The 25,771-nt window shown below is 40.3% G+C and overlaps 2 protein-coding genes across 5 annotated transcripts in view; one reads left to right on the top strand and one right to left on the bottom strand.

Moving 5' to 3' along the window:
• Positions 1-207: 207 nt before the first annotated feature.
• Positions 208-6,690, top strand: cyp1b1 (cytochrome P450, family 1, subfamily B, polypeptide 1). 2 transcript variants are annotated; one of them, XM_076891907.1, is made up of 3 exons: positions 208-330; positions 2,686-3,690; positions 4,318-6,690. In XM_076891907.1, the coding sequence occupies exons 2-3, from the start codon at positions 2,687-2,689 to the stop codon at positions 4,904-4,906; spliced, it is 1,593 nt and encodes a 530-aa protein (XP_076748022.1). In that variant the 5' UTR covers positions 208-330; position 2,686; the 3' UTR covers positions 4,907-6,690. The 2 variants fall into 2 exon arrangements, with proteins under 2 accessions (XP_076748022.1, XP_004554583.2); XM_004554526.3 differs by lacking the exon at positions 208-330 and adding an exon at positions 2,241-2,577.
• A 2,940-nt stretch (positions 6,691-9,630) lies between these two features.
• The window catches only part of rmdn2 (regulator of microtubule dynamics 2), a 40,340-nt gene continuing 24,199 nt past the window's right edge, over positions 9,631-25,771 (bottom strand). For all 3 annotated transcript variants that reach the window (XM_004554529.3, XM_004554530.5, XM_004554528.3), the window contains exons 6-11: positions 17,846-17,921; positions 17,223-17,300; positions 15,010-15,108; positions 12,891-12,944; positions 12,704-12,784; positions 9,631-11,440 (exon numbers count right to left, since the gene is read on the bottom strand). In XM_004554529.3, coding sequence (XP_004554586.2) covers positions 11,387-11,440; positions 12,704-12,784; positions 12,891-12,944; positions 15,010-15,108; positions 17,223-17,300; positions 17,846-17,921 — 442 coding nt within the window. In that variant the 3' untranslated portion in view covers positions 9,631-11,386. The remainder of the gene's footprint in view (positions 11,441-12,703; positions 12,785-12,890; positions 12,945-15,009; positions 15,109-17,222; positions 17,301-17,845; positions 17,922-25,771) is intronic.

Genomic DNA, 25,771 nt, shown 5'->3' on the forward strand with positions numbered 1-25,771 from the left:
TACAGAGTTAAACCTATAACCTGCTGAGTAAAAGAAGTCAGCAGTTCCAGTTTTTTGTATTAACTGTGCGTTTTAAAGGGTATATTGTGTTTAGAATGATTATGATGAGGTCACGTTTGGGATTATTTACACTCTGGAATAAAAGGCGGATGGACGTGCTTGGTCTAACAGCCGGGTCCTGCCAGCCAAGGAGAGGGGCCAGGCACTTCACTGACTTGTCCCCACCCTCGTGTATCGGTTCCTTATTGGAATAAAAGAAGATCACACACTGTCACCTTATGAGAAGTTTTTCAAGCAGCAGCAACAGCAGCAGTGGAGGGTCTCGTCTCAGTAAGTCTCTACGCCCTTTACATTCATTTCATCTGAATACATTAACATTACATTAACAACCTGCTTTTACACACTTTATTTATAATGAGAAAATGTGTGTTTTAATTAAAACACACCATATGGACTAAAGTGATTGAAATACTTTTTAAAAAGGTCGTCAGACCCTTTTCTAGATATCATGTTAGGCCACAGACAAAGTATACGCTTAATTAACGCAGAATTTTCAAGGAAATTTGAAGTGTTATTGACCCGTAATTTTCTATCCTAATGAAATTTGTATAAATGTGGTTTTGCGTGTACTTCTATAACATAGTTTAGACATGTAAATATATACGAAAAGTATTGTAAAATCCTTTTTCTGGTCCTTAATAATTTGGATTACATTTCGTCAAAGGAAAAAAGGGGGAAAGAGATGGAGTTAAACTGGCCGTATTTGATGGAGTTGGATATTTCTGAATTTAATTTGAAGATACAACAAACAGTTCAAATTTGCGCCTGCAGCTTCTCTGTGAAAGTTTTGGGTCACGGGACACGAGCCATCGTCTGAGCCGCTGTCCGCGGTGCTGAAGCGGGTTTCCCGAATCACATCATTTCAAAACCAGACCAGATGTTAGCAGGAAGGCTCGAGCGGGGCTCTGACACTTGAACAATACTTGCAGATTCAAGAAAACTGAAACAGATTGAAACTAAATCTACACAGAATTTAATAGAAGAGCTATAAAATCAACCCGAACTCCGGATTCTATTTTTTAGATTAAATCTTAGAGGGGAACAAATATTTCTGTCATTTAAGACTTGACCAGAATCAGCTAAATATCTGGACAGTAGATCTAAAGTTCCCGTTCGTCCACACGTGTTTGTCATTTGAAGATCTGAGAGAGAAACGAGGGTGTATAACCTGCCGCTAGAGCAGCTCCGATGCCCGGCATGGCTGTTAATTGGGGGGAATTAATGAGTCACAACACGGGGTTCGCCTCCTCCTGGTGGCTCGAACGAAAAGCGCACCCTCACACCGTCACCCTCGAGCATCAAGAGAAGTACTCCGCCAACACACCGAGCCCTGCGCCACGGACATGTGAGCCGGGAGTTTGTAGAAACAAGAATTTGTATTCTCAAAGCCGAAACACCAAAACGAGTAAAGGAGCAGCAAACATGGATTCTAGATCCCTTTAGCATTTTAAAGCGTCCCCATCACCCCGACTGCGTTTCTACATTTGCAACATACAGGCTGTTTGATCACACGCGACCAGTTTCCAAAACTAAATATATTATATCATTTGATTTGATCAATATATTTATATAATATATATTAATGTATATATATTTTAAATACAATATAAAATATTTTTTTAAAACTATGTTTTCATAAAAAAGTAAAGCAGTTAACAGTTAGCGGGTCCGGACTATATAAATTATTTGAAAAGATTGAGGCTGTGTCGGGTGTTACATAATTCCCTCAGGCAGACTCGCACGTCGTTACAAGCACTTTGACTTGAAGCCATATTATTTAATACCGCATAGAAAGACTACTTATTCTACTTATTCCTTGTATTATTATTATTATTATTATTATTATTACTACTACTACTACTACTACTACTACTACTACTAATAATAATAATAATAATAATAATAATAATAATAAGATGGCAAACTATATTTAGGACTTGCAACTGGCAGTCCTGCTTTTATATTTTCTTAGAAGAATATCCAGTCATATAATTAACGTATTGTTTAGGTCCCGTTGCCTGGGCGTGAGCTATCATAAGAAAGAGAGTAAAAGAAAAAGAGTCAGTGAGAGAGAGAGATGTGTTGGTGGTGGGGGTGACACCCTTTTGCAACAAACCTGCCCACTGTAACAAAGCCGTGATGTTGCGCTGTGTGGGGATAAATTACTTCGCCTGATGTTGTGGGGCTTCAAAGCATGAGCAGGCTGCGGACAGAGAGGACGGATCTCCCACACAAGCTGCTGCACTGCCTGTGGATGCACAGTAGGCTGCTCACAGTCTGTTACTTTAAATCAGGCTGTGTGTGAGAGATACGCGCTAACCGGACTCTCTTTTTTTTGGAATGATTATTTTATTTGTCGAGGTTCTAGTGCTGTCCTTCGGCTCACAGAGAAACGTGTTTGATTATTATTATTTTTTTATTTTAAAGAATATATTTTTTTTATTTTTTGGATCAGGCGCATTCAATATTTTGGAAAAATTCTAAAATATAATATTTTGCCATGAGGGAAAATACTAGGTATTTAATTATGCATTTTTTTCTACCCCATTTAATTGGGGTATCATATTTCAAGCCTTTAATCTGCAAACATATGCATTTAACAATGATTTTATGTCTTGCCTGCAGCATGTCTATCATGGATGTGACAGTGGAGGGAGTGAGCCCAGCAACTCCGAGGGCTCTGTTAGTGACATGCATGACTCTGCTGGTGTCCCTGCACCTGTTTCGGTGGCTGTGTCGGCAGCGGTCCCATTCCTGGCCGCCCGGCCCCCTCGCCTGGCCGGTCATCGGGAACGCACCGCAGCTTGGTAACGCACCGCACTTGTATTTTACGCGCATGGTGAAAAAATACGGCGACGTCTTCCAGATCAAGCTCGGCAGTCGGACGGTGGTGGTGCTGAACGGGGGGTCAATCAAACAGGCGCTGGTCAAGCAGGGCTCCCACTTCTCCGGCAGACCGGACTTCACCTCCTTCCAGTACATCTCCAATGGGAACAGCATGGCGTTTGGCAACTCCACGGGCTGGTGGAAGATGCACCGCAAAGTGGCCCAGTCCACAGTCCGGATGTTTTCCACAGGAAACCCCCAAACTAAGAAGACATTTGAAAATCACGTGCTCAGCGAGGGCAAAGAGCTGCTGCGGCTGTTTCTGAGGAAAACGAAGGAGGACAAATACTTCCAGCCCCTGACCTACGTCGTGGTGTCCACTGCCAATATAATGAGCGCGGTTTGCTTTGGGAAGAGGTACTCCCATGAAGATGAGGAGTTTCAGCAGGTGGTGGGCAGGAACGACCAGTTCACCAAGACTGTAGGCGCAGGGAGCATAGTGGACGTTATGCCCTGGCTGCAGTACTTCCCCAACCCCATCAAAACCATCTTTGAAAATTTTAAGAAGCTCAACCTGGAGTTTAGTGAATTCATTCGAGATAAAGTTGTGGAGCACAGAAAAACAATCGATTCAAGCACCATCAGAGACATGACTGATGCCTTTATAGTGACGCTGGACCAAATACGAGATAAGATGGGACTTTCTGAGAAAGACTATGTGTCCTCCACAGTCGGGGATGTGTTTGGAGCAAGTCAAGACACACTGTCGACTGCCCTACAGTGGATCATCCTCATTCTCGTCAAGTAAGATTTTTTTTAATCATTTTAAAAAATGACTTTATAGAAGGAGTTATTTATATGGATAAATAACTGCATGATAAATGACAGTTTATCTTCAACTTGTTGCTAAGGCTCTGCAGAATTGATGAAGTTTAGCTGCATTTGAGTTATGTAACAGCCCACTGGAGGTGTGTGTGTGTATGTGTGTGTACGTGTACTGGCAGTAATAAGCTGAAACTTCACACCACAATGAAAGAGAACAAAATGCCCAGTCAGCGTTTTAAAATCTTTAGTGCCATTTAATCTGTCCTGTGCCTGATACCTTTATCAGTGGATGGATTACAGAGCCACTATTTTTTTTCTGCTTGAGTTGTGGCAAGGACTACTCGTGTCTATGGACTATCTAACATGATCCATTTAAGCTGTTAACATCCTACAGGTCACCAGTCATGCATCTAGGTGTAGGCAGTTAAATTAAACCTCATTTTATTTGGAGGTGGGGGCAGGTGGGGGGGGGGGGGGGGGGGGGTTAACGGCAGAAACCATTTTCTAACGAAAAAGATTCTTCATTCCACTTTGTTCACCAGCAAGAGTGTTTAACTTCTATCCTGGCAGTAGTCACCTTAAATGTGTGTTCACCTGTGATTGCAGGTATCCAGAGATACAGGTGCGTCTCCAGCAGGAGGTGGACAAAGTGGTGGACCGGAGCCGTGTCCCTGCTATCGAGGACCAGCAGCAGCTGCCTTATGTCATGTCCTTCATCTACGAGGTGATGCGCTTCACAAGTTTCGTCCCTCTCACCATCCCCCACTCCACCACCACAGACACATCCATCATGGGCTACACCATACCAAAGAACACAGTCATCTTCATCAACCAGTGGTCCGTCAACCATGACCCAAGCAATTGGTCCCAACCAGATATCTTTGACCCAGAGCGCTTCCTGGACCACAGCGGAATGCTGAATAAAGACTTGACCAGCAACGTGCTCCTCTTCTCCCTGGGCAAGCGGCGGTGCATCGGCGAGGAGCTGTCCAAGATGCAGCTGTTCCTGCTCACAGCTCTCATAGCGCACCAGTGCAACATCACAGCCGACCCTGCAGTGCCGGTGAAACTGGGCTACAGCTATGGCCTGACTCTGAAGCCTCACCCTTTCTCTGTAGCCGTGTCTGTGCGCGATGATATGAAGTTGCTGGAAGCAGCTACCAGTCAGCCCTCATCAGACTCACAAACAAAATAATAAATTAGATTCAAACTATAAGGTGCTAAAAGACATGAAGGCAGAGGAAAACGTAGAAACTTTTGTTTGAGGCTGAGCACCATATTTAATGTCTGGAAATCTCAGGCCACTGCTTTTGCTTTTTGATCTCATATACACTGTTTCATGTACCAGAGTCGAGACTGATTTAACAGCCTTTGATTACTGACTTATTCTAATCAGGGCCAGAAAGAAATAGCCTTGGTATCCAAATCAAAGAAGATGTACATCTTGTAGACGCCATCTCACCTGGATCAATCTCACATCTAACTTCAAAAACAGTCTCACATGCCAGCCAGCAATTAGGCACACTCCTTTGATTCATCAGATTAGAGGACTGCAGCACATCGCCAGCTGTGAACGGGACTTTCAAAGCAAGTCACACTGTGGTTACCTGAGTTCCAATTTACTGAAAAGCAGAAAGTTAAAGCTGTCAGTTAATTTGTTTTATTGTTGTTGTTTTTTTGCTGTTCTTTTGTGACGTCAGTTAAAAGAAAACAAAAAACAAACAAACAAAAAAACAACAAAAAACAAAATATGATTTTCAGGAAGCTCTTAAATTCTCTTTCTCTCTGTATTCTTTGTCTTTGTGTTTATTTTCCTAATTAGGGCTCCAAACCCTTTCCAGTGCAATATCGAACTTGTAAAAGCAAAAATACGTGACATTTGAAGGTAAGCACTAAAGATTGGAGTTAATCCATTTTTGTGTGACGAAACAGAAAGTGCCAAGGTCAGACATCTTGCCAATAAATAAGCTAATAGCGGAGCCTAAAGCTTCATATCTGCTAACATTAAATACCTGACTAACACGCAGTTGTTGTTGTTTTAATATAAGGTATATATGTGTAGATACTCAGGAATAAGGCTGATAAAAGCCAAATAGTACCTTTTAAGTGCTAATGTGATACATCTATATTCTGAAACCTGTTGTAGATGCTGTTTTAAAGAACGAGGCAGAGGAAAACAAGGAGTACCCCGAGCAGACATGCTGAAGGGAACACTTGTCTCTTGTTGCTGCCCAGTTCATGTATGAGAAAGTTAATAAAGCTAATATTCGATCAGTGTTGAATTAGGGATTTGCTTCTCCTTTTGTTTAAATTTCAGTAATGAACCGAACCAGTTATGTCCTCTTTTGATTTCCACACTCATGTTGCCAGTAAAATTTCTTTTACCTTTTACTTTTTTTTAAATCCTATTTTTCTGTTACAGAAATGCTGATGAAATTGGCTTTGAGACAATACAAGTACTTTGTTAATTTTGTTTATAGACTCATCTAATTGCTGTGTGAGCACTGGAGACTAATAGACTGACTGTAAAGTCTTGGATTTGAGCATTTGTTGGCTTGCTGCTGATGCATTTGAATGAAATTCTGGCTAAAAAACCAACCGATTTTAGGTGTTAATGCATTTACAGCAGGCGGAAAAGCCCGATGTCTGTGGACTTGTTCCACTGATGCTGTAATTCGCTTGATGAGATCAGAAAAAGTTGTATTGAAGATTAAAGCCGAAAGCATGACGAAAGTCAAGAAATACCTCAAATCCAACAATTTACATTACCTTTACCTCAAATGCGTTTTTTAATAGAAATATATACATTTGTGTAGATTTTTGGCACAAACAAGACATTTAACTCTGCTTAATGTAACAATACAGTGCTTTATGCTTCTGAGTACACAATGCTGCAGCTGTGATGTTATCTTGAGTGTTTCTTTAGTCTGTAATGAGATTGTACAGTTGTATAATAAAAAGATTTCTTTTTGTTTTTCACATTTGTAGTTGGCTCTGTTGTAATCAACTTAAAGGGAGAAATGATTACATTTAAAAAATCTGTATTTAAAGCTCATAAATCCGACCTGATTAATAAATCACTCTGAAAGTGAAGGACCCTTCGCCGGGTATCATGTCAGGTGGGAACAAAGGAGAAGTGTTGGCGAGGTGCCTTTCCCTTCTCAGCATTTTATCTCACTCTGTCAGAACATCCTGTTCTTGATCAGCTGGATGATTATAGAAAGCTAGCCAGTGCACGGCCAGTTCAGACAGTAGTTGATTACTGATATGCCGTTCTCCACGCAACCCTTTGTCCATTTCTAATAATACAAAGTGAAATCTGAAGACTAAATAGTGCCAGTGAAGTCATGTGTGGCAATGCTCCAAGCATAATCTTTATGAATGGGAAGGAAAACCGTGGGCTTTCTTCAGCTGAAATGAGAAGACAGATGATAAATGAGTTAAAAAAGAGCAAAGAAGCGGACAATATTGTGGTTAATGCACCCAGTGCAGCTGCACAGCAACTTCAGGTATAACTGCAGGGACGGGACAAAAGCAGTAACCCACTGAAGGTTGATATCGTCTGTCGCCTTGCATTTCAGGAAGCTGCAGAAGGACGCAAATATTCTTCTGTACAGTAACATACAGACAAAGTGCATGGTGACTGAATGAAGGTGACGAGAAATATCATGCCTTGCACAGATGGGCGTGTGCTCTATACAAGCTTGGTGTGCATAAGAAGGGCTGTGGTGGTTTTATCCTAAGAAATTCAAAATATTGCAAGAAGTGGCGCTAAGACGCATCCTATGTCATTACAGCTTAGACCTGTCAAGGCTGCATTAACAAGATTAGCATGAAAGCTTGTATCCTTCATTGGCTGAAGATAAAGCACGTACACATGTGGCCCATTCACACAAGATCCATCTGCTGTTGACTGCAAGTTGTGTAACTTAGACATAGCTGAGCTTAGATTGTGAATGGAGGGATATACGGAGATCTGAATGAATGTGAGTGAGATTAAAACAGATGTGGTATTCAGACAGAAGGCAGCCAAACTGTTGAAGCCCGCTGCTAGGAATGGTGTGATAGAACTGTAATGACACTGCACGGTTAAGTTAAAATGATCTTAACCGTTAAAAGTTAAAATGATCTTAACCGAGCAAGTTATCAGCAGGCTGGCCTCACATTTCATTCTAGCATACATTGGAATACACAGGAGTTCACGATTGACTCCTGTGGCGGCAAAACAAGCCAGAATCTCCACCCAACCACCACCGTGCTTGACAGTTGGTATGAGGTGTTTCTCTGAATGTGCTATGTTTAGTTTTTGCCAAATGTGGTGCTGTGCATTATGGCCAAATAGCTCTACTTTGTTTTCATCTGCCCAAAGGGCAATCCTCCAGAAATCTGGTAGTTTTTTAGGATACAATTTATAAACGTAAACCATGCTGCTGTTGGCAGGCTTCCCAAACAAGCCTGTAGACCACAGGTGTCAAACTCCAGGCCTTGAGGGATTTTAGATGTGTCCTTGATCCAACACAGCTGATTTCAATGGCTAAATGACTTCCTCAACATGTCTCGAAGTTCTCCAGAAGCCTGGTAATGAACTAATCATTTGACTCAGGTGTGTTGACCCTGGGTGAGATCTAAAACCTGCAGGACACCGGCCCTTGAGGCCTGGAGTTCGAGTTGTACATCTAAGGTTTGAACCTGCAGTGAGCTTGCTGAGATGTGCACTCACCAACACACACCAAATGTCCCAGATCAGCAAAAATATTAACACAACTGTTGTTTTTATAGAGGTGCTCACTCTTGCTGATGATCAGTTATTTAAGTGCAATTATTATTTAAGTATCAGCGACTGGCTGCCAATTACCCTTTTAATTCCCATGGAAGCAACAACAGCATGTACCTTGTTTTACCGTAGGACTGCAAACAGTTCTGTCAAGGTTTTATTTTTCATGACTGCACAAATAGATAGTAAATTATCCTTTGAACAACATGTAAATAAGTTGAGCACCAGATAAATAATTGCTGTCCATAAAAACTTGTTTGGACAAACTTGAATCTTGTGGGACGACAGGGGATCAGCAGAGAACAACTAGCCTAGCTAAGCTTGGTCACATTGCCCCCCAAAAATACCATGTACCCTGTAAAAGTCTAGAATTTGCTCTTGTTTGTGCCTCTTTCGCACTTATTTACATTTTAGTCATAGAAAAAAAAAACCATTAGTTTCTCTAAAAGAAAACAAACCAGCAATAAACTCTAAAGAAAAAATGTAACCCCGTTTGACTCTTTAACTCCTCCAACCTTCTAAATGCAACACCCTGTCTGCAAAACCATTAAACAAAAAGTTTGATAAACTGCACGTCTGTTTTATGATCAAAAACATAAATGACAGCCCGTCAGTTTCCTGGATAACAAACAGGTTATAAATCTGTTATGCAACAATGGACAGCTAGTGTGTGCACACACATCCAGACCAACGTGTAAGTGATTTCTGCAGCTGTCTCAACTCAGACTTTTGATTAAAGAGCACAGGAGGCTCATAAAATCAGCCAGGAAAGGTGAAGTTTTCATTCCTGTATAAACAAACACCTGTACTCACTTGGGAGGCACCCTTTTAACATGGCTCTACTGCGGGAAAAAAGAAAAGAAAAGTTGAAACATGACTAGGCGGGTGGGAAGTTAGCCTGAATGTGATCCAGTAACAAACTCCGAATTGCCCTGGCACAAAATGTACAGTCTCCGTAATCATGTAGGCTCCAGCAGGAGCTTGTTACACTCTGTTGATTCTGGATTAAGATCAATTTAGAGTATAAGAAAAAAAATAAAACAAATAAATCACTGTATAGCTTAATTATAAGTTACAGCTTACATAACTTTACTTCTCAGCAATAAAACCTCAAAAAACATAAACAAGACAGACAAGCTGGCAAATTTGATCAGGATTGCACAGATTTAATTGTAGATTCCAGTACCATCAATCATTAAACACACACTGTCTAAAATACAGCACAAGTATAATGCATAATCTCCATCCGATGCGATACAACCTTGAGGAACTCGTTATGGCATTAGAAAAAAAGAAAAACATTTGTAGTGTTGGTAGAAAAATACATAAAGCGACAAAGCAAAATAATTCATTTTGTAAGTAGACTTAAAAAATACAATGAAATAAAAAATAAAAGCCCTAAACTAATTTCCAGTATCAACAGCACCGATGTTTTCAATCAATATGCACGTTTTTCTTCATTGAGTAGAGATAATAATAAAAAATAACAGCTGAGAATATGTAAAAGAGTAATAAAAGGAAACATTCAAACTTCATTTCAATCTGATTGGGTCACATTTTAGTGGCATTATGCAACCAGGAATTCAGTGCTGTGTCATGATAAACAACGAGTCTGAACCTGGCATTATTGATCGGTTTTAATGGACAGCCATCAGCCCTGTGGTTTTTGTTGTTGTTGTTCTTGTGTTTTTGATGGCAAAAAAACAAAACACACCCTCAGATTTCCTGTCAGTGACTCTTTTTACATGAACACCAGATTCATTTGTTTTTTTTTTAAGTTCCTTGAATCCCAAGTCAGATTTGGTTTTCCATATTAACTGAAACATATCCATTTCACAGTAACCAGTACAATAACGTGTACTATATATGCAGCATAATGACACCTCTCTATATACATCAAACACCTTTTCGGTTTCCTGATTCATGTGGTACATGTTACATAGCTCTCCAAAAAAAATGCTGACTCAGAAAAATTCCTAACATGTTTCAAACTAATCACATGTGAGTGTGTCAGAGCTCAATTTAAAAGGTTTAAAAAAATGAAAGCGTGGAAAATCAAATGTTCTTGGTGACCTATGAGAGGAGGAAACCTTCCAGGAATAGGAACTCTGGAGTAAAAGGTGCTTCTGTTCAAAAAAAACCTGTTGTGTTCCTGTACAGGTGCTCTTTGAATCTATTAAGAGGAAGTCACTGACATCATTTATGGTTTCATTTTTTCCATGATCTGGCAAACATGCAAAAGGGCACATTAAATACAGGACTTCAGGTGTGTGGTGTACACACAGAACTTGCTGCTGTCCAATACTACACTTCATTTGGTGGTACTGCTGTCACAGAAACTGAGGAGCAGGAGGTAAACGAGTTTGAGTCATGATCAGAGAATTTATCTGTGAGAAAATAATCTCATAAAGTCTGCACGTGAATGTTAAAAGAGACTATTATTGCTGGTTTGTATCGGGAGGGTGGTGGTGGCTGTTCAGTGGTCACAGCAATGCAAAATGTTTGGGTGCGTCAATGTCTGATGTGATAGGACGGAACAACAAACCCTGTTTGTCACTTTCCCAAAAGGCGACAGGTCTGTGTCATCAACCTGAGACACACCGGAATTAAGTTTCCTATCAGAGCAATCGGACCTCAGAGAATGTCTGCTACACACTGCTATAAGCTGAAGAACACTGGTTTAGCTCACTCATTTAGCTGGAATCCTTTATGATGATTGGTTTCTACTTTTAAAAATTTCATAATACAAATATGACTGGAAAGGTACAACAGATGATCTGGATGCAGTAGCCTTTTACACCCACGGGCGCTATCTACACTCACAGAGTGAAATAACACGATGGTCTATCACATGCAGCTGCAGTACTCGCAAACTGATTCCCAAAAACCTTTCCTCTGCTGTCACACTCCAAGTGCTGGGCACAGTAAACTCAGCTCCTTTTGTGCCTCTTCATTCTGAAGGTAAAACACATGATAATGAATGAGTAACACCTTCAAACAGTTAAATATCTTGGTTTAATTTGCCTATTACAGCAGGCAATGATTAGGGATGGGTATCGAAAACCGGTTCTTGTTGAGAACCGGTTCCCACTGTTTCAATTCCTTGGAATTATTTGACATTTTCGCAAACGATTCTCTTATCGATTCCAGTCGACAACTTTTCTCCATGCCCCTGGTACACTGCTGAATGACGTCACCACGTTGCGGAGCGTCATTTACCTGGCAGGAAACACGGCGCCTAAGCGGCTCAAACGCTAAAAAGTTTGGTTATACTTTACGAGAACGGATGACAACAGGGCAACTTGCAATACTTGTAAGTAGATATTTCATTTAAGGGGGGAAATACTACGAATATACAAAAGCATTTGCTCACAAAACACACGTGATAACCTTAAATGAATGTCATGTTTTTAATTCCACTCCGGACTCGTGAATCTCAACCCAGCAGCAGCGGTAACGTTTGCACGTCCTCTCCCGTTAATGCGGCAGGTAAATAATCAACTAACGGTGCATATTATGTTAGCGCGATCTGCCTTATTACCAAACTTGCCATTACTGTGCATTTAGGTGACCATGATGAGACAGACAGAGTCTGGCTGGCTCAGATGCTGGCAGTTGTCGCTGCAGTCTACCGGTAGCGTCTCCTTTCAGGCCAGGATAGACGAATGTCACCGAGCAGTGAGTAAGTTTGTGGTAAAAGGCTCGCACCCATTTGCCACAGCAGATGCCCCCGATTTTTGGTAAGTGAATGTGTTTAATTGTAGGCAGGACATTACTGGATATTCTTGTGTAATTGCTACAGAATAATTTATGTTATACTTTGTTATTGCTACAGAAGAATATTTATTTTACAATTACAATTTTTTCCCCGGGGACCCTGTGACACCCCACTGAAGAGCCATAGGCTGGATCTCTTAAGGATCTCTTAAGATCTCACTGTTGGGTTTGTAAAGCCGTGCTAATCCTAAATTTCTACCTTGTTCAAAGAGAAGATATAAAACAAAGTTCTAAGCAAATCGACCTTAGTGTTCTCCTTTGTTTTAAAAAAGAATCGATAAGAGAATCGATAAAGAATCGAATCGTTAAACAGAATCGAAAATGGAATCGGAATCGTGAAAATCTTATCAATACCCATCCCTAGCTATGATGCGTTTTTGCTAGCTGGATTAGATGAGGCAAAAACAAACAGATCTGAATACAGACGGTCCTGAAGTGTACCTCTTTGGATTCAGCACTCATTGAACAAGCAGCTTGACACATCTTCTTAGCCTTTTCGCACTGACCCAAGTCTTTGTAGCACTACCAAAGAAAAGACCCAGAACTGTCAAACGACTGTTTTGTCCTATTAGCATCTGTAAAACGGTTTATATTTCACAATCCAAGTACTGATATGTTTAGTACTAACCTTAGCCAGAAACACATAGTTGAGTTTAGAATAAGCTGGATGGAGCTCCTCGACCTGGTTAAAAACACAGACAAGAAAAGTTTCATAAGACTTAGTTAGACATAGTTTTCCAACGACCGCAAAAGACGCTAACATTTGTAGCATAGAAATAAAAAGCTAAGGTGCAAGTGCAAAAAAACAAAACAAAAGCGGTTAGAAGCAGCACCAAAAGGAATCCAATCCCCAAAGACACCACATGAGCCCATGTCCAATTTCAGAGAAGAAATAAAATACTTTTAAAACCGGTTACAACAGTTTTGACCTCTTAAGTCTTTTCCCCATTAGCTAACCAGAGCTAGTAATCAATGAGAAGTCCCAAGAACAAACGTTGACTTCGAATACCAACATGTCTACTGTGAAAGAAACAAACAACTAAACACATGCTGGAGTCATAAATAAGGCACCGCAATAAAAGTCCACAAAATAAACGTCCATCTTTTATATACAGTTTATAGATTAGGTCAAAAACATTCACATCACAGTCTGGACCTACACCAGAACTATTACTAGATTTTGACAGACCAGACTTTATCTTTCTATTTTAATCTGTGCCGCTTTTTCTTTGTTTTTTTTCTTATGGTAGGTAACGTATGTACACGTGTGATATTCAGCCAATCAAATCCTTTATTCAGCACATGAATACAGAAAATCCCACAAGACAGCCAGCTGTTGACTACATACAGACACTGACACAGATATAGTGATATACTGTTGAGCTACTTCAAAATATGTTGCATTGCATTAAAATGTATGCAATGCAACACAATGCAAGTTTGTTCAGTTGAGTTGAGGCGCTCCAACTCAGTACTTAGACAAAAGCAGACATATCAGCAAATTCCTCTGAACTGAGTGTCAAGCTAATCACACAGACAGAATCACTGTCTAAAAACGATAAAAGCCATGCTGTCACGACTTTCATTCACGTCTGTAATAACAGCTTCTGTTACTAACTGAAGCGTGTGCTTTTGGACTACACATGAATATTTTGGTTTCACAGAGCTTGCTTTCATTCTGAGAATTCGATCTTCACACAGAAGGAGTAACAAGTTTAGTCTGCAGCATTAAATATGTCAAGAACGGAGCCGCATCTCTACACTAAGCTCTAGCAAGGCTGGGGAGGTGTATAATGTTTTAGTTAAAGCTTCTCCAGGTCACTGGTGACATGTTGTAACTGTGACCACCTGAATCAAGCTTATGGTCTAGAAGACATGAAGATGAGGCATGCATAGGAATATTGGCCAAAAGCAAAAGTAATTTCCCCCACTACATAAACATTTCCAATGTAGGAACAGAGATTAAGCCTTTCTAAATACAGAGGGTTTGGGCTTTAAAAACAGGGAACAGATGCAACCTGCAGGCAAATTGCAACGTAGCACAAGATAAACAGGGGTGTGATTTAAGTGTTTCATAACTGAGGTCAGAACAAGTATTCAGTTAAAAAGTACAAAAACATAAACCACTGAATAAGAAATAAGTCTCACTTCTTGGTTTGAGGACATGGACTGAATATTACATATAACCATCATGCCTACTTTATGCACTTTAGTTCAATGTGCTTAACTTTCTTGGTAAACTTTAAACCTCAGACGGCTACGCCCATCGTTTGTGCTCAGAAATGATTGCTCTTATTTGTACAGTTCATCGTGCTTCACCCCACTCTCTGACTTTGCCTCAAACACTTTATTCAGATGTGGACAGCATATTGCTGTCCACATCTGTATAAATAAATAGAAATAAATAGAAATATATATATATATATATATATATATCGAGAGAGAGAGAGAGAGAGAGAGAGGGGATGTGGAGGGTGAAGGTAACAGTGGTCCCCGTGGTAATCGGAGCACTAGGTGCGGTGACTCCCAAGCTAGGCGAGTGGCTCCAGCAGATCCCGGGAATAACATCGGAGATCTCTGTCCAGAAGAGCGCAGTCCTGGGAACAGCTAAGATACTGCGCAGGACCCTCAAGCTCCCAGGCCTCTGGTAGAGGTCCCGAGCTTGAAGGATAAACCGCCCGCAGGGGCGTGCTGGGTGTGTGTGTATAAAACATCGCAGAATAGCTTAAGAAACAAAACACCAGTACCTTAAGGAAATTCTTCAGTGCGTCTTCAACTGTGGCGCTTGGTGGTTCTCCAAACAGAGTTGAAGCAACTTTCCTCTCAATCCACGATAACTGAGACACCTGAAAACAAACATCACCAATCAGAAGAAAATTGGCCACCTTGGCTTAACATTAATGGATGAGAGGGGTAATGCTACAGTCAAAGGCATCAAGTCAGTGATGAAATAGTAACAAGTTGGAGGCAGTCTAATTTCAGTTTGCAGCTGAATTGGTTGAATTAATCTTTACATGTAATCTGTTTACGACATGACGATTAAATGTGATAGAATGGCAAATCTTTGCCACTATTCTAACAACTCATCTGCATAATGTCTCTTTGCAACAGGGGACTGAACTCTTGTTGCCAGCATGTTGTATTCTAGTTATATTTCTATGTAAAAGCAGGGTTTCTGTGGGCCGCTCTTATTTTGCAGCGATTGTGTCACTATTTGTGGATGAATTTCTGAAGTTCTGTTTTATACCTATCAGGTTCCGACTATACTCTGAATGTACAGTGATGGAAAAAGTATTTTCGCCTTTGTGATTTCTTATTTTCTTCCACATTTTCACACTTAAATGTTTCAGCTCGTCTATCTTTGTCTGATTCTAAAAATTTTATGTGAAAACCTTCGCAAGAAATGCAAAAAACTTCCATCCAGTTTTGACTCGTGTGACTGAGCCATAAAAAGCAGTGCATCACCGCCCCTTGTAGCTAATATTTAAAAGCCTATTTTCTGACAGTGAATGAAAATTAACTCATTCACTGCCAGCCATTGGCAGTGAATGAGTTAAACCCATTAACTCATTCACTGCAATTGACGGCTATAGACGTCAATGGCAGTGAATGAGTTAAAGAACTGTTGTGAATAACAAAGACAATTAAACTTTCACAAACTTTCACACATCCTCTGACTTTTGACATAAAAAACAAACAAAAATAAACCCCCCAAAGAATTAGGTGTAGGTACAAACTTCTAAAGAACACTTAGTAATGTACGTATATATGTATACATGTGAGCCAATATTTATAACTTTGATCCTATGTGGATCATAGAAATCTAGAATAAAGTCAAACTTGCGCACACAATTCTTAATTTTTAGAGTTATTAAAGACGAATGTTGTAAAATCTAGAGAAAGAACAGTTCTAAGAAATCATTAAAAGCCCAAAATGACCCTGACATTCATGCCAGTGATGATTGTATGTAAACGTATGACCACAGCTGTATTGCTGCCATCTCTTGAGCTGTTTAGGTAATGTTGATGTTCAGTATGTGACATCCAAAACACCCTGGATAATGTATAAAACAGCAGCATCTCAGACCAAAACAAATGGTCTCATTTGACTCTGATATACACAACATGTAATAGAAATGACATCTCTGAACAAATATGAAGAAATGTAACAGTTAAAACATAGATTAAAATAATCTGCACCCATTTACCAGCAGGACTGGTTACATATCATTTTTCAGAACTCTTACAGCCAACTTCCTGTTATTTTACTAGTGTTTCCATGACAACGGGCATCCCCGTCCACTTCTGCTCTGCTACTGACACCTTTTGCAGAAGAATGTCACCAGCCAGCAGCAGCTTCAGCCTCACACAGTCATCAGAGCTGTATCTAACTCCAGGTGTAGAATTGCTCTGGCAACATCAGGAAATTTCAAACAGAGATGCTGGCTGAATGTGAACAGTAGGTCATTGTTTAACATGAATGCCCCGTAGACAGCCCGTAAAATACAACCCCTGAAAATATCAGGTGTTATGAGCAGCTCATAAAACAACAGGAACCGTCAAAAGCAGAACGTCTGGAAATTTCGATCTAAACAACAGCAATTCATCATGTTACGTGCGTTTCTGAAAAGACTAGACAGTTACAGAAACAATCACGTGCTGCATCCCAAATGACTGCAGCTACCGAGCGAACACGAGCCAAACAGAAACAGGATGAAATTATCTCCCTGGTACAATCTGATTTAAAGCTAACAATGGATGGTGTTAACCTCCCATAGCGCTCTCTGTGAATATCGCAGAGGGAAAAACAAACCTTGAGGAAACCTAAACAGTGGAAATGAATGAGGGGAAACCGTGGGTGGGTTAGCATAGGGAGGTGGGAGGTCACGCAGACACGCTAGCCTTCATAAATGTACATCATATTGAGCAGAGATAGAGATGTGCTGTACTGGTCACATACAGCGTAGCACCAGCGGCCCAGGAGGTAGTAGGACAGCGGGTCCTGCGGCTTCAGCTCAATGGCTTTATCCAGATGATCCTGAGAAGAGAAGCAGACAGACAGAGAGAAGATTTTCACTGTTGATTCATAGCACAGCTGCACCGCCTTCTGTTCTGACCTGATCTGTCCTGCTTCACCAACCCACAAGTATTTCACAAACACCTCTCACACACGCGATCTAGTCGAGCTACCGCACACTCCTGGCTGTCACGCACCCTCCCTCGTTCTTTCCATTCTTCTTCTGTTTTTTTTTTTTTTTTTAAATATCTTCCCTCTCCAGGGCTCTATCTCTCGCTTTCACCTGTCAAAGAGTTTTGAGGGAAAACAGTGTTTGCTAGAGGCTGCTGACAGAAGATAAAATGCTACGTGCTGCTGTTCCACACTCTGATGCAACTTAATGACTGTAGGAGGGTCTTATTGGCTTAAACTGTGAAAATGACCATTCCTCTTTAGCCTAAGCACATGGAGAATGCAATGCCCAATATGCATAAATAGATGTAAAATGCATTGTTTGCATTATATTATTATTTGACCATTCCAAGAATTTGCAAGGTCAAAACTAGCTCTCCGTTCACATGCCTTACCTTAAAGACGTATCCGTTCTTTATCTTGTTTTGGATGGTGTCATATTCGGCCATAATTCCACACATGATGGCATACCTGTGGGGAGACACTGCTATTAGAGGTTCAGGCCATCCTACTCTTAAACAAGCTATGTGAAGAAACACCCCAAATAACCCTAAACAAACAAATCGTACCAAACAGCAAATTAATATTTAATGTTTTCAAGCCTGTATGGTATCATAAAGGGTTCAAGGAACTGAAGTTGCAGGAACCGTATTGGCAATTCTTCTAACCCTTCTGCTTATTTATTATTTGGCACCAAATTTGTTGTGTGCAATAAAAACCTTTGAGTTCTGGAAACATGAAAGTTCATGAAGTGCTTCCAGGTCATCCAACACTCAGACCCAAAAACTTGAGGTGGTGCTGAAATAAGTTTTACAATTACATTCTACCCTTATAAATATATAAATGGAATGAAAACAGCCAGATCCTAGGATCCAAACTGCATATTTTTATTAATTATATTCTGTATTTGTTTTTATTGCGTAAACCATCCATGCAACTGGGACATTTGTCACACCACTGTGCTATAACACTGCAACTTGAGCCTTGGCTCTCTGTGCTTGGTGCTTCTTCAGGCATAGTACAAGTTTCTAAACAACAGAGGGGCCATGACTAAATTCAGGTGTAAAATGTAGTTATTGTTGTAAAGGTTGTGTGGTTTATTTGCAGCAAAACTCAGTTTCTATCTATATTTTTTACCAGATTGAAAGGAAACTAGCCTTAAAAGGAAAACCTAACCTCTAACATCTTTAGCTTTTCACACAATTTGGATTTTAAGCAAAACAACGGCAGCATCAGGCATTCTCGGTTCCCCGGTTCTGACAAAACAGAAGTTAAACAATGATATTTTGCAGGGGGCGGTGAGAAGCACAGAGATGGTCAGCAGCACCTCACAGTCACACAACCTTTTCTTTGGGTCACTAACAACCAAAGGGCCTCCAAAAAACCCACCATACTCAGTGGTCTGTGGAAAGACTCCTCATTAGACAGCACCAGCAAAGATAAGCTGCTCCACCTTATTCCCCCGCTCTCTAATTAATACGCTGGCCTTGGACCAGTGGGCAGGTGGAAGCGAAACAAAGGGCGATTTCAGCTCTGGGATCTGTAAGTCAGCATGACGCCGAGGGTTCGGAGAGGAGAGGAGTGAGCTGATCAAAGCCTTTTCACTGCACGGCTGCTTTAATCCTGCTGGTACTCTGTCAAACACCACCGAGCAACATAAACACCTTGTTATATGAAGGATCAGTGTGTGCAAAGGTCATCTGACAGCGTCGCCTGACACGGTGGCGGTGATGGGAGATGGAATCTACAACTGTACGTGTGTACTACAGTGTCTGGTATGTGTGAGTAGATTTTTTTAGCGCAGTATAATGAAATGATGGGGGCTATGAAGTAAACTGCAGAGTATACTACACGATTAGCAGGTAATTACTAAATTAAGATCATGACGGCAGAAAGATTAATCTTATGAGCAAAGGAGGAGATTTCATTCAGCTGAGAATGTTCCAACTATTATCTGATCGGTATCTGATGAAAATAAATTCACAATCATTTTGGTTATGGTTGGATGAAACATCATAAAACATGAATCTTCACACGAACTACTCACACTTACTGGAAAATTGTCAGAGATGAGACACGCGTTAATCACATCACTTTTAAATGCTTTAAATTGGCCAAACACGGGCAGATGTAACTTTAAACAAAAAAGACGTGTTTATTTTTCTTAAGTGGAGCAGGGTGTGCCCATGCGCCCACTGGTTGGCGCTTGATGAGTGGAGCGCTCTACAACATCAGAGGAGCAGAGATGCTATCTGTCTGCAGTTGTGCTGCCTGGCTTCCAATGAAAACACACAGCTGGATGTAAATGCTTTGAGCAAATCTTTGACTGGCAACTAAATATCTGCAGATAGGAAACCAAGCCACGACACAGTTGGTTTGCACGTGACCGTTTCACTTAAAAAAAAAAAAAGTAAATTAGTAGTTAAAAGCTGCTCACAGTATTTAATGGTTCACTGTTAGCAAAGAGTTAAAGCAAAAGTTTTTCGTTGGACATTGCTGCTTTTATAGTCACTTCCAGTCCGCTCTTTATAACTGACCATTTTTTTCTCCCTTGCTTCTTAAGATGCTCAACGGTGACCTATGAATCGTTCAGGCACAAAAAAAAGGAATAACCCAGTGTTGAGTCTACAGATAACAGACAACTTAGCAAAGAACAATTTTAAATTGCATCTTTATGCACTTTGTTTCTACCATCCTGTTGCAAAAACACTTAATTTGTTCCATTTTCTTTAGCTGATCATCTATAAAAATGCCACAGAGTTTGACAGGCTTAGGATATTTATTTTAGACCATTAAGATGATTCTCAAAGGGGTATTACCTGAAAACTAAACAGTAACTCAAAGCCATGTCCTTAAGAACTGGGAGACACTGACACAGGGCCTGAGAGAGCCATCTGGCCCTTCATTTTATCCATCTACTGTTGACTGAAGCCGTATCAATAAAGGTCTCACAGAAGAAGCAGCGTTCAAAGAGTGATTCTTAAGGAAAGGAAACACGGAGCAAAGGTTGAACGACGGTTAATCAAACAATAACTTGTCTTAAAATCAGTTGCAACATGTTTTATGGAGTGATGAATCCAAATATGAAGTTTTTGGTTCAAATTGTAACCAGAATAGATTGAGATGGTCAGCTCGAAAACATAGTGGAGGCTCTGGCATGGACTACATTATTGACAAATTTTCATCCACAATGCACAATGATTGCTTAATTTTCCACATGACAATGATCCCAAACAGAACAAAAAGGCAACCAACAAGACAGAGCTTTGAATGTCCTGTAAGAAATATGGAGTACTATTCCTGAAAACTACTTGAAGTACTGAAAAATAAAGGTGTGTGTGCTATGTGTGTAGATTGTTCCTGTATAAAATGTCTCAAATCTCTTGAATGGATTAAATAAATTCAACAATTTGATATGTTTTGTAACTTTATAAATAGAATGTCATTGCTTCAGCGTGTCAACATGAGGATTAGCCGTTTTGGTGTTTGTTACCCAATCTCTGTAAATTAAATTCTGCTGTGATTAAACTATAAAGCAATGTTTTGACATTGTGGCAGCAATTTTTGAAATACTTTTAGACAATAATAATTAACCATGAAAATCTATCTACAAATACGTACATCAAAAAGTCCAATGGGCTCTAATGACATACATGCATTATGTACGTGTTGCAATATGCTGATGTGATTAAATGCAATAAATCTAGACAGTAACAACACGAGGAGACCAAATACAACCAAAGAAGAGCAACTAAGATCAATTATTTCCCAGGTGACAGCTGTGGGAAAGATTGCCCAACATTCAGCTTACTGCAAAGACATATTTTAGCCTCCCACTCAATGATTAACACCAACATTCAGCATGAAGCAATTCAAACAGTGTTTACTAACACATGTTCCCCAAGAAAAGATTTGGTAGAGTAGCTAATTATTGGACCATTATTGGACCAGCAGCTGGACTGTGGGAAGTAAGCAGATGTCTGTCTGGGTTAGAATCTGCAAACACCATACAGGAGATCAAGTGTGGCATTTTGGGGTTTATTGTCACTCTGTGAAAACAGGATTGAAATGCACCAGATCCTCAGTGGAGTGTGGGCAGAGGGTAAGTGGAGGGAGTGTATGAGGAAATTAGATGCGAAGGTGTACAAAGGTGCGTTTGCCCTTAGGGTCTACCTGCTGTTGTTTATCCTTTCATTTTTACTGATAGTTGAAATTCTATCTCATATTTGAGTCTCTAAGGCAAGAAAAGAAAAAGGAATCAGGAAAGAGTACAATAACAGGAGGACAGAGCTCTTAATTGTGCAAGGTCAGCCTACGTTGTTAACAGACTCAATATCACCAACTATACTTGGCAAAAAGCCCCAAGTCTCAGCTGCATGGAAGAAGCAGCAGATTGACTTTCACATCCAAACACACAGAGCTCATTGAACTTTACACCATCAGGCACCTGTTCAGACTAAAAGCCGTACAGAAACAGGAGGAGAAACTTGAGGAATTTCGGCTAACCTGTGTGAGAGTATGCGAGTTTGCTCAAGACAAAATTAGTTGATTTTGTTTTTCTATGCGTGGGAGACGAAATTCATGGCACGATAAGTGTTCCAACGGTGTACAAAGAGGTGTGAAGTTTAAGCAGACACAGGCTTTCCAAGGCTGCTGGGAACACAGCACAGTGCTGCCACCAATTATGAGGCACGTGTTTAAAATTAGGGTTGTCATTGCAAAGTTCAAAGTTACTCCATCCTCCTGTCCTCCTCTGTCTCCCTGCTTAATCCGTGGGTCTTTGTATCATCAGTGAGGCTCTAAAGTCGGGGATTTACTTTGGATCAATGAAAATGCACCTATATACAAAGCCAGAGATACAAGAATGCCATCACGCCTCCCGTCAGTCAGATTACACAAACCGGCCTCCACGCTCAATGTCCCCAAAGCCCCACACGTATGCGTATGCATTCATCTAATGTCATACACGTGGTCAATACATTAGCCCTGTAAATAGACACAATAGCTATAGACTGAGTGCTTTTGAAAACTGAAACCTGGGAGAGGAGAAATTGAAGTATTAAGAGTTGACATGGACATAAAATTTATTTTAGTGCGGAGTACACTGGTAGTATGCAGGGGTAGAGGTGCTCTTTGAATAAGTTAAGTGCCTCTACACACATCCAACTTCAAAAGAGTCCTTATTCACCTTCTACTCAAAAAGACTGCATGACATAATGGGAAAGTATGTGTAATCTCTCCTAAGGTGACCACTGTTACCTCATCACTTAAAGCCTTAAACAACCATAAAACCCCAGAGAGGATGTGTTTTGTTCTTGTATGAGGTCCTACTGTCTCCAAACTTTGGTTAGTTATTATTTTTTAACAATAGTTTTAAATAAGGAAGTCATTTTTTTTGTTTTTAGTATAATCCTTGTTTTTGATGGAGGTGTAATGATGACGTCAACATCAACGTTATCAAACGTAGACACATAAAAAGAGGTTTCTTGATTTCTTTTTTTAAAACGGAATGTTGTTTCTTAATTTTTTAACAATATTATTCAATTCATTCCAATTTTATTTATATTGTGCCAAATCACAACAACAGTTGCCTCAAGGTGCTTTTAGAGTATAGCTACTATAGTAAGGTCATAACTTTAGCATTAACTTTATTCTACATAACCACATGTAAACATACACACAATGAAGACCCTTTGATCTATAACTTGTTACCGACATATTCCTAACTACATTTGCTTATATACCAATATTTGCTAGCAATTTGCGAGCAACAGATATGGTTGATACACTGGTCATTCGTCATTTCATTACTGTCAGTCTCACTGCTTTAAAAAAAATGAAAACAAAACAGAAACACAAAACAGTGCTTCACTGAAACTGTGAACCAAGCTGAAACAGAAAACTAAGAGTTCAGTAAAGTTTTTCTACTATTTCTGCAGAATGTGTCATCTCTCTTAACTAGGGATGGGTACCGCTGTCCGGTTCTGACATAAACGGTAGTAACCAGACCGAAAAGCAGCGCACATTTCGGTGCTTTATTTCGGTGCTTTTTTTCCCTGAGCTGTGATACACTTCTAGACAATAATTTTACGTTTCCGAGGATAGTAGGCGGGTCCAGGTACGTACGTTCTGTTAGAGCAGAGCTACAGATTAAAAAATGCCCAAGGCGAAGCGGTCAAAAGTCTGGCTGTACTTCACAGCAAAAGATGCAAACTCAGCAGCCAAAGGAGGTAACACCTCAAATCTGATGAAACACCTGGCGCCGCATAGCGTTTTTTTTTAAAAGCCCAGAAATGCGCCGTATGATAGCTTGCTGCGAGACCTCACACCGAGCACATCTACTGTGCGTAGGTTGCCTGTTATCGGACCCGGAGTTAGCAATATCCCCCAAAAACCCGAAGAGGAGAGTCCTGGCCCCTAGCCCTGTCAGTGTAGCAGAAATGATGACGGATGATGATGGCAGCAGCCGTTCTTCTCTGCGTGAGTAGCTTAATGTTGTTCGCGTGTAATTTACGTTTAGTAGGCTAACCACGTTATTACATTAATGCATGTAAGGTGAACTAGCAAACATCATCATAGCTACATGCGGCTGTCTTCTTGTTTGATGGCAGATACTCCCTTCACCCTGGCCAAAAAGGCTAAAATGACCAAAGAAAAAGTGGAAAACAGTTAAACATGAGAGGTTTTGGACAAAGTTTGTGTTTTTTCCCATTGATTAAGCACTGCTTCCAGCCAAGAGTGATACCATATATGCCCCATAGCTGCAGAAAAGGCTAACATTGTTATCTTTTTACAAAAAACAGCTGAACATGAGAGGTTTTCGGACCAATTTTTGTGTTCTCCAGTCTTTAAGCACCGGTTTGAGCACCGGCACCGTTTCAAAAGTACCGATTTGGCACCGGTATCGGATAAAACCTAAACGATACCCATCCCTACTCTTAACTCTTGGCACAATCAGTCAACGCATCATTAAAAGGCAGACCAAGCTTCCAGGTTGGATTTACTTGTCATGCCGTTTGTACCAGGTAACAAAAATCGGGAGTTTCCCTAGAAGAAGAAGAAATACTGAAGCATGCCAGCAGGTGTGACATTATTTAAGGTGGGTGACACTGACAACAGTAAGGATTTGCTTACCTCATTAATTGAAACTTTAAACATAACACAGCAAATTGTAATTTTTTTGCGTTAGATCTATTTTGATCTGGTATCATTCAGAGTATACAGTATTGGCTGGGCGTAATGAATGAAGTAACATAACGGGTGGGGTTCTATAAGGAGTAGTTCTGACTATGGCAGTACAAACATTTCAAAAGCTTGACCAAAAAAGACAACACCCATCTATTGAAGATGAGACAACCAGAAGATACTGCTTATTGTCCACGTGTTAGCTGTGTAATGGATTCAGTATGTGTCCAAGTCTTGGTCATGATGGAGACAAGTGCTGAAAAGTAAAAGGCTTGGAAGATTTTTTTTGGCAAAAAATATTCAGTTATGTTTTTAAATAGTTTGAATTTGAATATACAAATATTTAACTTGAGCATCTTGACATTTTCACTAAATTCACACAAGAATCCAATAGAAATTTGCAGCAACATTTACTTTGCATTTATGTTGGAGAATTCTCCTCACGTTGCCGTGCGTACTTTATCTGAAAGGTAAGAATGTCAAATCTTGTCATAAGAAATTGTTTTTCTCCAAGTGACAGTGGATATTTTCTAAGGCTTTGATGCAAGTGAGAAAGGCTACTTTAGTGTCCATTAAACCTTGATCACGTTTCTCAAAATAATGTCCTTTAATGACCTTGTAGTACCATATCACCCCATTAGAGCACTTCGCTCTCGCACTGGCCTACTTGTTGTTCCCAGAGTATTTAAGAGTATTTAAAAGTAGAATGGGAGGGAGAGCTTTCAGTTTTCAGGCACCTCTTCTGTGGAAACAGCTCCCAGTTTGGATTCGGGAGACAGACACTATCTCTACTTTTAAGATTAAGCTTCAAACTTTCCTTTCTGCTAAAGCATATAGTTAGGGCTGGACCAGGTGACCCTGAATCTTCCCTTAGTTATGCTGCAATAAGCGTAGGCTGCTGGGGGATTCCCATGATGCATTGAGTTTTTCCTTTCCAGTCACCTTTCTCACTCACTATGTGTTAATAGACCTCTCTGCACTGAATCATACTTGTTATTAATCTCTGTCTCTCTTCCACAGCATGTCTTTATCCTGTCTTCCTTCTCTCACCCCAACCGGTCGCAGCAGGTGGCCCCGCCCCTCCCTGATCCTGGTTCTGCCGGAGGTTTCTTCCTATTAAAAGGGAGTTTTTCCTT

The sequence above is a fragment of the Maylandia zebra genome, linkage group LG13 (assembly GCF_041146795.1).
Source record: "Maylandia zebra isolate NMK-2024a linkage group LG13, Mzebra_GT3a, whole genome shotgun sequence".
In the NCBI taxonomy this organism is placed as follows: Eukaryota; Metazoa; Chordata; class Actinopteri; order Cichliformes; family Cichlidae; genus Maylandia; species Maylandia zebra.